Source organism: Octodon degus, unplaced genomic scaffold (assembly GCF_000260255.1).
Source record: "Octodon degus isolate 3935 unplaced genomic scaffold, OctDeg1.0 scaffold00195, whole genome shotgun sequence".
Classification (NCBI taxonomy): Eukaryota; Metazoa; Chordata; class Mammalia; order Rodentia; family Octodontidae; genus Octodon; species Octodon degus.
This window is the reverse complement of record NW_004524771.1, coordinates 3,505,778-3,517,552: the sequence shown is the minus strand read 5'-3', so window position 1 is coordinate 3,517,552 and position 11,775 is coordinate 3,505,778. Positions and strand designations below refer to the sequence as shown.

Here is an 11,775-nt window from a genome sequence, read left to right as displayed (position 1 = left end):
AAATAAATAAAATTCTTACATGCAGAGTGATCTGCAACCCCAGAGAAGAAACCTCTCCCTGCTTTGCCCCTCCTCTGGTCTCAGTTCCTAGCATGGGGCCGGCGCTGTTGGCTGAACGATAAACGTTGACTTAACTTGGGGAATCAGCAGCACACATTCACACATGCCAGATTCTCAATTTATAAATATTTACCATCAGGGCTTGATTTTAACTTTAATTAGCCCAACTGTTGAGGATACCTCCAAAGTGAGAAATATAATCTATTACTTCACACCAGATGTAGCTTCAGCAGCGGGTCTGCTATCTAAGTTTATAGTCTATGAGACACAGGCATCAAATGACTCAAGCGTGATGTTTTATGGTGAACGGATCGAGACATAAAACAGATGAAACCTGGGAAATGGATTTCTGTTCAAATCCTAGAAAACAAAGAACATATAATTTCCAACTTAATACACTGCTAGAAACTCTGGATTCTGCAGATGCTTAAGCAAAGACTGAATTTCCATTACAAAGCTGGTTTAAAAATAACCAAGATTGTTTTTTTTAAAAAAAATTACATTTGATTGACTGACTGATTTTTTTTTTTTTTTTGAGAAAGGGTCTCACTATGTAGTCCAGGCTAGCCTTGAACTTACAGTAATACTCCTGCCAGGCTCCTGGAATTATAGGTGTATATCACCATACCTGAGTAAAAACTGTATTTTAAACAGAAGATACTGTAGGATGATTACCGCTGTCTTGTGCACACACTTGCTAGATTTAGAAACACCTATAAAATTATGTATACAAAGGTTTTTTTCTTTAACTAACGTATTAAGTGGAAAGGCATATGCTCTAAGATATAGATTCTATCATCAATTTCCCAATGAATTTTTCATCTACATTAGTGTTTCCTGATCTTTTAAGCTAGTAGTTCCTTTGCATAAAATTAAGTATGCATTCCTTATCTTCCCTGAAAAAATCTTGGACTCAAAATACAGTCTATCTTTCTGCACAGACCAGGAGCCAAGAGGATTTTGCTGGATTTGCTAGAGACTGTAGAGCCGAAAAGTCCCAAATATTTACTAACTGATCCTTTTCAGGGAATGTGTGTCCGCCCCTGCTCCAGGGGAGGCATTTCCCATTTGGAAGTCAGATAGTCAACATCAACCCACAGTGATGTAGATGCTACCTGTGCTCCACGGCTAAGCAGGTCTAAATCAAGCCTAACTCAATTCCATTCAACAAATATTTATTTACTGAGGGACTACCAAGGGACAGTCTCAGCGTGGGGCTGGGTTTCTAGTGGCGAATGCAGCTGGGCTGTATTTCCCACAGGAATCAGGATATGAACAGTTTCAGCACAGCACAGAGTTGAATTTGAAGTTTTAAATAAAGTATACTATGGGAAACTGACCTTTATATTCTTTAAAGCTTTGAAATTCTAAAGCCACAACCATGGGCTAAGATAGCTTTCTAACTTTTTTTTTTTTTTAACATAAATACTAGAGATTAAACTCTAATTCTGTGAAATTGCCCATTAGCTTTTGCGGAAAAGATCAACTTATTGGTATCTTTTATAATTGCCAAATTTGCTCTGGGCTTTTTAATATACAGTTCTAATCTCTACTTTGAGAATAGAAAAGAGACAAGGTGTTGAGATATCAGGGAAATGTGGCCAGTTAAAGTGCCAGGCCCCTGTTTTTTAAGATTGAGTTTTTAAATTGCAATCCAGGCCAACAGAGTCACATACTAAGCTGCTGCTGAAAGAGCTATGGGGTGGAGACAATGCCCTGCTGTAACCAGGATTTCATTATCTATGATCTGTCTTTGCAACTCCCACTACCTATCAGGCGAATTAAGAGGAAAAGCAATTTCTACACCCCTTGGATGTGATGAAAATGATTATCCTCAGGCGGAGCAAAAGAAGACAAAATAACAGGTGCTGCTTCACATCTGTGTATCTGTCCTGCCCTCATATCTGTTTATTTGTACCAGTTATTAACGTTTTTATATCATACAAAGGTGGCTTTTTATTCAGCTTCAAAAGTAGAAACAGGATGTATTGGTTTCTAAGGAAACCTGAGCTTGGAAGAGCTTGGGTTTTGAATCACAGAGCGTATTCCTACACACAAGGTGGCCCATTGTATAGTGACATCCCTTCCTCCTCATTTACCTCATCCCATTTAAAAAAATTAATGCAACAATGGGAGATGATTGTTGATGTTCATTATTAAATCATTTATTCATCCCACACAATGATTCAGAATTATTCATTAAGCTTGCTAGAAGGAAGCAGGGTTTTACCTCTACGGTGGTATGGGGAGGGATGTGTTCTTCAAAAGGATATTTTATAACAACACAATTATCATAATTAAAAGCTACCTTGGTAGTCTGATGAGCTTTTGACATATTTTTGAGTACTGGCATTTCAGCACAACGAGATAAATGAGACTGAAATAGTACTAGGGAATAATACTGCTGTGGGGGGAAAAACCCAGAGGCAACATTAAATACCATCTGCCATCATCACCTCCAATGGTATCCAGATCTTTAAGTGAACTTATTTTACAAAATACTTCTTGAACTTTTGGCTTTGCAAATGGGTTTAAATTGTATTGTGAGCTCAGCCATTGCCTGTGTTCTTGAACTGGGTATGTGAATATCTGCATAGAGCCCGCCTGTTTGTGCCTCCCAGCCCACTAGGTCATTCAGTGACCTGGAAGATCCTGAATTGGGTCTTCTGGATGTGGCTCCAGGTTTATTCTGTGTCTGAAGGTCACTAAGCAAAGGGCTTGGTTTGACAAGCCACCCCAAATGATAGGTGACTGTAGGAAGGCTCCCATCTCTCCAGTTTTCCTTGGTTAAGCAGATATAGGTGAAGATCATAAAATCAGCGACCTCATACTGAAGGCGATACCTGGGGAAAGTGGGGAGGAGGCACTTGGGGGGCAGAAACAGAATGCTGAGGAAACCTGGAAGGCTGGCAGGTTGATCAGGGCCAAGGGACACTCTAAATGCTATGGAAGCCATGGGACTGGAGAGGTGTGGGCAGAGGGTCTGGAACACACAGTGGAAGGACTGTGTCAGCAGCTACATGGGAATCTAGACTTGCTCTGTGCTGTGCCAGGCATGGGGTGACTACCTGACAACTGGTACAGTTCTGAGCACAGAAGTGTGAGTCAAAGATCTCTTTATTCATCCCACAAACACAGATGAAGCTTTACTATGAGCTAAGACCTAAGCTAGGCCTCCCAAATGCAGAGGTGAGCAGAACAATTCCCCTGCCCTCAAGGAGCTGAGAGGCTTTTTAAAAAATGTATTTGGTCCAGGGTCTCACTGTGCAGCTCAGACTCATAGTGATCCTCCTGTTTTCAGCTTCCATACTACTGGGATTATAGGCATGTGCCACCATACTTGGACTTGGTTGCAGCTCAGCACTTCCAGGGGCGGGACTAGCATGGCATGTGGTACTGGGGATTGAACCCCAGCCCCTGTGCTTGCCTAAACAGGCACTTAGTCTGTGAGCTATCTCGCTGGCCCTAGGTATTTGGATACATCAATGCCTACAAAGCCACTTGACAAGTGCAGGATCAAGGAAAGCTGAGGAAGAATGAGGCAGAGCAGGACATCACACAGATGGGGTCAAGGCTGAATGGGCTTGCCTTGGGGAAGGCCAGAGGGCAAAACAGGAACTTCCAGAATGGAGAGGAGCTGGGTCTTATACTGGGCTGGGGAGGTTAAGACCCTTCCTGTGGTTCCTTTGAGTTGCTGCAAGAATGAGCAACCCAAAGGTAGAGTAGCCACCCAGCTCAGGGATACCACTAAGACCCAGCTGAGACAGTGGTAGCTGAAAGAAAAGGATGCGCTGGTTAGAAATTAAAGAGGTAGAATTAAATTGAAATGAAATATCAGAGTCCCTGCAAACAAGAAGGCCCCTACTGGACACAGCCAGTAGGAAAAGGAGACTGACCCCTTACTCTGCCTTTTTGTTTACCAAGCAACATCCTGATTATAATTTGGCCTCTTGCGCAGCTCCGTTCATGGGAGGAGGCTACTTCCTGCATGGGGCTGGAGGAAGTGCTGTGCTACGCTGATTAATCAACTGGCACTGAGAGTTGTAGATACTGCGGTCACACATAAGTATGGTGTGGAGACACCCCTGGACTCTAAATTCTGCAGGGCTGCTGATGCCAATGTGAAGCAATACCCCATTCTGGGTCTCTTGGTATGTGGGGTCTTCCTCATACCAGAGGGCAGAAGTAGGTAACATGTGCTCTGCCTTTAACTGGGAAACCCAGACCACGTGCTGCACAAGCACTGGTCAACAACAGTGGAACATAAAGAGCAACAGGGAACGGCATCTGCATCACTTGCCACATGCTATGAAAGGAATTGTGTCAGGGCATTAAATAGTCTCCTAGCTTTATTCTCTGTTGCAAAACGGCCTCCATGGTGGAGCTGATTCCACTTTGACACTTTACTTCCCTGGCATCAGAATGGGTTTCTGTACCAACTGAAGTATGGCATAAAATTTCAAAGGCCTTTAATAGAAGTTTTCCAACTTTGTCTCTATGGAACAGTCGGAAAATGTCTCCAATTATGGGAGCCTTTTTAAAGATGTTTTAGCAACACAGAAGGGCCTATTGTACCTTTTACAAGTATGTGAAACACATTTAATACTCAAAGATGAAAAGGAAGGGAACAGGACTTAAAAAAAAAAAAAACTGAATGCTTACTTCTGGGTCAGGGCCCCTTCCCCTTCTCACATAACAAATAAAGGAAGATAAATTATTTTTGAAGTGTTTTATATAAGAACACTCTGGAAGGATCTGAAAGGAGGAATTCGGGCCAGCTGTCAAAGCTGAGATTCTGCAGAGGCCCCATAACTCAGGGGCTCTCAAGAGCAAAGATAAGGCGAGGGTGGAAACAAGAGGATATACCACTAGACGCTCAGGCCTTGTGTTCACAAACAGGCCATCTCTGCTTTTTGAGTATGTAAATGGTCTGCCACACATATAATTGGCTAAAAGACTACAGCAGGATGAGCTCAGGCTACACATGTCCTTTCCCCTGAGTCAAGAAGGGAACTTAATCCGTCTTAGTAGGGGCAAATTGAGGAGGCCCAGGACCTGCCCATCAGAGCCACATTCCAGGACCTCCGGGGGCACACCTGACTTCTGCTGCTGAGAGGCTTGGCTCTTTAGGATCAGCTGGCTCTGAGCCAGTTCCTGCTTCCTAGAGAAATGAGGACAGAGATACCCCTGGCTTGTGCTATGACCTGAAGCACAGGCAACCACATTCAGACCTAAACAGTAGCTCCCATGCTGAACACCTCTATCCTTAACTGGGAGCAGCAACCACACATTTACAGCTAGCATGGGTAGGGCCTATCCTAAATGCCTCTGTTTCCCCACAGCCATCCTATGAGACAGTTCTTACAGTTACTTTGATTTACCAGTGAGGACACTGGTAAAAAAAATTAGGGAGCATGTCCACAGCCACACAGCTTGTGAGTGACAGAATGTGGACCAGAGTCCAGTTCCATCCAAAGTTGCCCTCTTTGTCAGGTTGAGGCACTGGCCAAAGAGCTGCCCCGGCCTCCCACCCTGGGCCCTACCTGCACTGGTGAGCTTGTCTGCCAGCTCTGTGCGCACAGCTCTGGTGAGGTTGAAGTAGTCATCATCCTCATCGATGCTGTGCAGGAACAGCGGGATGTGCTGGAAGACAATGGCATGCCGGCACTGCCGTTGTCCTGCGATGCTCAGCTGCTGGTCCAGCCAGCAGTCCTGGGCCTGCTTCAGGGCTGGGCACTGGGAGGCATCGTACCAGAACTGAGAGTTGAGCACCAGGAACAAGACACCTCCAACCCAGAAGCTGAAGTAGTCATCTCCCCATGTCTGCTGGAACTCTTGGATGGTCTCAGCTGTGGGGACGTTGCCCAGGTCATGGTTGCCACTGACAAGGACCAGCGGGATCTCACTGTCAAGGTCTTTGAGCACCCGCTGCAGGTCCTCAGTCTGCTCCTTGCGCCAGGGGGTCCCTGGAAGACCAAAGGTTACATCCTGAGAGGGTGGGCAGCAATTCACATATTTGCTACCAAAGACAGAGAATAATCTAGAAATTCACTCAACTAGGTACACACAACCTACAAAAAGTAATCACCTCCTATAAACAAATGAACTAGTGAAGCAGGCACCTCTGTTTGTTCCTCTGCATTGAACTCCTCCCACCCCTTCCCAGGACACCCCAGGATTCAGTGTTTATGTGGCCATCTGCCTCACACTGCTGAGTGTTATAGTTTACATCTAGATGTCCTCTTAAAGTCTCATGTGATCAAAGGTGGAATGTCTAGAATAAGTCTGGATTATAGGGAAATTTGGCAAGATGCACATGCCTACCGATCAAGTCATTTAGCTTCTTAGACTTTGTCCATTAAGGTGCTGACAAGGTCTGCAGGGTCATGTGGATGGTAAGAAACAGCCTCGGTGGGTCTCATGTTCAAACCTAGATCCACACATTGTAGGGGTGTCCACGAGATAGGAGAAAAGTTGTAGCATCTATATTTTAGTGTTCACAGAAATGACAGAAATGAAGCTTCACTAATATTTTATATCAAAATCAAAGCCATACTTTACTCAATGTCTTAATCACATTTTTGTTGCTGAGACACAATACCTGATGTGCACAAATTAAAGGAGGAAAGGTTCATTTTGGCTCAGTTTGTAGAGGTTTCAGTCCATAGCTGGCATGGTAGAGGAAAAGCTGCCCACTTCCTGAGCCAGGACTCAGAGAGCCAAGGGAGATGTAACCTGCTGGGTGGTGCCCACTGGCCTGGCTCTTCTGACCACCTCCTAACACACATGATATTTAGAAGGCTTACAGATACTCATGTATGATGTGTTATGGATGAAACATCTCCAAAGATTCAAATAATCTGACTCTGATTAATTACAGGAAATAGAAAAGGGGAGGGGAGAGACTTTTTATGTCTCTTTCCTCCTTCCCTCACCTCTTGCCTCCTTCCTTTATTGGGTGCTGACTGATTTTAAGGCACTGAATTAGTTACTTGCAATAAGTTGGGAGTCAACTAGACACAAATTCTTCTCTAAACTAGGAAGTTGAATCATTTACCAACTGAATTACAGATGTGCCCCCACTGGTCTTTGATGTCATTAAGTGTTACCGAGAAAAGCAAAACAGGTATTACCCCAGCACCACACTAATCTTGAGGGATACACTTGGTATCAGAGAGGCAAAGACAGCACAAGAAAAATGATTGTACAAAGCAGGCCGATTTCGCAGGGGATGATGAAAACCTATCTGCAAAATGATGCGTAAGTGATGGAAATTAAACCCAACATTCCATCATGAATTAAAAAGAAAGCCCAAGTGACTGTAACAGAGAACAACTTATTGTGTATTTCAAAATAACAAGAAGTGAGGATTTTGAATATCCCTAAGATAAGAACTGATGAATGTTGAAGATGATGGCTGTTCTTATTACCCTGGTTTGGTCATTACATACTGTACATACGGATCGATACATCATAATATACTCCATAAATATACACAATCATTATATGCAGATTAAAAAATAAAAAAGAGAGCAAAAATCCTTATGAAGCAATTATAGTTAAGATCCTAATGCATAATTAAAGCAATTCAGAGCTCCTACAGTTATAAAGCAGCATATGTCAAACAGGAACCCATAGAACTCAGGAAAAAAGTGGAGGAAAAAGACAAAGCCAATTTAGAAATGACATCTGCAAAGAGATTACTGTTAGTGAGATTTCCTTTATGCTCAAGCACATGCCAGGTGCTCTGCAGATCCTAGGTGAGCTTGTGTCTTTTGTAACTGTTGGGCACCAAGCCCCTCGTATTCCCACTCAATGAAACTCCTTCATGGTGCAATTTAAATCTCCTACATCAAAATAAATAAATAAAAATCTCCTACATCATTATTCTTTGCTTTTGGCTTATTGATATGTATTAGTTTCTGACAGACTTGGTTAAGTTGCCACTATGATTGTGCACTAACCCATTTCTCCTTGTAATTCTGCCAACTTTGAATTTATCTAATTTATTTATTCATTTATTTTTCAGGGGCCGCTCAGGTTGCCTTCAGGGCAGGTCTGGTTTGGCTTGAGGATGAGGGGATCGAACCACAGCATCCTGAGCCTGACTGCTTAACACCTGAGCTAATGGGCAGGCCCCCTATTTATTTATTTAAACATTTATTTATTGTTACATTGTGGGATGCACAAGAGTTCAGAATTTCAATATCTCCTTGAAATGTTTTTATATATAATTCTAATGACATAAAAAAATAAAGAAGTTGAGCTATAAGGATGCTATAAGATCATTAATATGTATTAAGTTAAAAACGTAAGGTATGGAGGAGTAAAATCTCATATGAATTTTTTAAAAGCTTACAGATATTCACATATTATGGATAAAACCTCTCCAAAGATTCAAGAATCTGGCTCTGGTTAATTATGGGAAGTAGAAATGGAGAGGAGAAAGGCTTTTAATGTCTCTTTCCTCCTTCTCTGTTTCTTTTGCCGAAGTTTACCTACCAAAAGAGGAAAAGAAGGAGGGAGGACAGAGGGAAAAAGGAGAAAAAAAAGGATGAAAACATTTTTTATAGGAGGTGCTTTTTACTCAGGGCCCAAGGACTTAAAGACAACTCCAAGGTCACTCACGCAGCAGCACTGGACACTGGAGCTTCATTCAGCCTCTACAGTCAGCCTCTAACCTTACAACTGGACCTGGCTAGAGCTGGGATCCAGATTTGCCACAGCCATGGGTTAATGTGGCTTCGTTAGCTGAACCTGCACTGTGGGGATCTGTGTAGATCTATACGATGCCCTCTGAGACTCCACTGGTCATTCTTCTACGCAAATAGTCCACTAGTTCAGACCTTTAACATGGTGAACTATCTCAAAGCCACTCCAAAAATGAATGCTAATTTATCACTATTTATCAGGTTTTCTAAAAGACTCCAAAGCCACCCCTACCCTTCCTTCTTCCTATTCATACTGATTTGGGGATTTTCTGAGGATCAGTACTAGCCAACACTCCTCCAGCCCTTCCAAAGGGTAGGGCACTGTCCCAGGATGTGAACTAAAGGTGAACACAGCAGCTCATTGGAGAGGGAAAACCAGCAGTGGCATGAACTCCTCACTCAGTGCAGAGAGCTTCCTGCATTACAGAACTGGGACACAGGCAAAGGTCCCAGCTCCAGGGTACATACCCTCAGGTGTCCCAATCCTTATGAGGCTGACTACAGTGCACTAGCTTGCAGAATCTCTCCTGTTCCTGATTCTAAGAATATTCATCGCTGCGCTTCACATTATAACTGAGGCAGACTCAGGGAATATTAGGGCAGGCGAGAGCTAATGAGCATAAACAGAAAAGAATGAACATTCCAATAGCAAGTTTTACTTGAGGGAAGGAGATTTTGTCTTTAGAGTAATCTGTACCAGAGAGCTGTGAGTTACACATAGTAATGTGCTGTTTCCAAACCTCATAAGTATGCTATTTTGGGGAAATCACAAATATCCTTCAATAACCTGCTAAGAACATGAAATCATCTTCCCTGAATCTCCTCAGTTGGAGATGAGCCCCTCTTGTATAGCTTTTCAGGGCTTTCAGCACCTCTTTTCTGCTGCCACAAGGGTTGGAGGAGGAACCAGAGAGCCTGAGCCTGGACCTGGGCACCAGCGTGAGGTTCTCAGTTCCTTGGTCTTACTGTGTGTGAAATGGGATGGCAACTCACAAACCTCTGTCACAGGTCTAAGGATTCACACCAAGATAATGATAGCCAGAGTCTGGTATAATAAACAAGTCTGCAAAATGTTAGTTATCTTCCTCAAACCCCCTCAAACCCTCAAATATAATGAATTCTTCCTTTTCTATCATTATGAAAACTGACCTGCCAAGTGTGCATAACAATCAATAAATCATTTCTGAAGGATATACATAAAAATTTAATTTCCCCAGGGATATACATAAATTTTAGTTAAGAATTCAGAAGTAAAAGAGTAAATTCTAGATTACATAAAGCCTACATCAGTGAAAATGTTTGTGGTATGTTTAGTAAGCTCTCACTTCTGTGTATTAGAATCTCTTTGGGATCAGAATATCAGTAACACCTTATGGTTATTACAGCGCACAGCACATCTTCCTAGAAACAGGTATGCACTGTAGCAGTGTATGAGGACCTGAAGCCTAGTGCCACATTCCACAACACCTAATACAGGCACCACAGACAGGAAAGAGGGAAACCTGGACGACGCTGTGAGCTTCCTGTGTCTCAAGCAGTTTCTGCCCTTCACAGAAAGAAGACACACAGAAAGGAGAGGGAGAGTGGCAGAGCAGAAAGGAAAAGACTTAAAGACTGAAACACAGAAGGGCTTAGCAGAGGGAAAAAGGAGGCTTGTTGGGAGACCAGCCTCAAGACAATGAGAGGTATGTGCTGAGTAGAAAGCTGTTGGAGGGCTGGGGAGATGGCTCAATGGAATAAGTGCTTCCCTGGCAAGCTCAAGGGCCTGAGTTCAATCCCCAGTTCCGCCGAGAAAGCTGTCGGATGTTTAAACATTTAAAAATTTTTTTTAAAAAGTACAATGAGAATTCTGAGAGCCTGAAGCAGAAGGATCCCAAGTTTGAGCTCTGCATGGGCAATTTAGTGACTTTAGTGGCTCAAAAATAAAAATAATCAAGAAAGGGCTGAGGATGTAGCCCAGTGTGAAAACCCTGGGTTCCCTCCCCAGTATTCTCCTCCTCTAAAAAGCAAACAAAGAGATAAAACATGGAGGTAAAAGTACTGTATTATAATAATTACAAATAATTACTGAACATGATGTCAGTACCCACTGAGGCAGAGGTTATCATCTTGGGTGTAAAGACTGACCGTTTTTCCCTGAGATTGGGGGGAGGTTGCAAAGAGGTCTGTTCTGGACCGTACCTGAACACCACAGCACAACTCCTAGCCTGTGTGATGCTATGAGAAACACACACACACACACACACAAACACACACACACACACACACACACACACACACACACACACGATAGGGAGAAATAAACCTGCCCATGCAGAAGACATGACCTTCTCCACAGACATCCCAATGTCCAAAAACAAACAAACAAACAAACAAACAAACAAACAGGCTCTTCACCCATCTCCAGTGAGGGAAGTGAGCTTGGGTGCTAGGTCAAATTACAAAACTCAATTATATTTCTATATCTTGGAAAGGAAGAACTAGAATCTAATGAGAGGATCTGAGAGACAGGAGGTTAAGGATTACTGAAATCTTTGCTGCACTGGTTACAGGAAGCAAGGAAGATCTCAAAAATAGTTTTCATGCATCTGAGCCACTGGGAGGTGGGCCACGTCATTTAATTGACAAGGAAAACTGCAGAAAGAAACAGTCAAGAGCTTCTTCTCCGTGTAAAATCTGATACACTGGCACAGAGAACAAAGGAGGAAATAAATAAATTAGACCTCATGAGAATTTAAGTTTTGGGCATAAAAAAATCCTGTCAACAAAGAAAAAAGGCAACCATAGAATGAGAGAAAATATTTGGAAATCTTATTCCAATAAAAGGGTTAACAGAATATAGAAACTATAGAGAGTTCCTAAAACGTAACAAACACCACCAACAGCCCAGTTCAAAAGTGACCAAAAGACTGGGAGGATCCACGGGTCGTGCCGTACCGGCCCCGTCCCCGGGGCTCACAAAGACGGCAGTTGAGACTCCGTGTGGTGGTGCACGCCTGTAATC

The 11,775-nt window shown here is 42.9% G+C and overlaps 1 protein-coding gene across 1 annotated transcript in view; it reads right to left on the bottom strand.

The window, feature by feature from the left end:
- Window positions 1-11,775, bottom strand: part of Cpped1 (calcineurin like phosphoesterase domain containing 1) — a 147,989-nt gene that overhangs the window by 43,287 nt on the left and 92,927 nt on the right. The window contains exon 3 of the mRNA XM_023704396.1: window positions 5,604-6,026. Within this exon, the coding sequence (XP_023560164.1) occupies window positions 5,604-6,026 (423 nt within the window). The remainder of the gene's footprint in view (window positions 1-5,603; window positions 6,027-11,775) is intronic.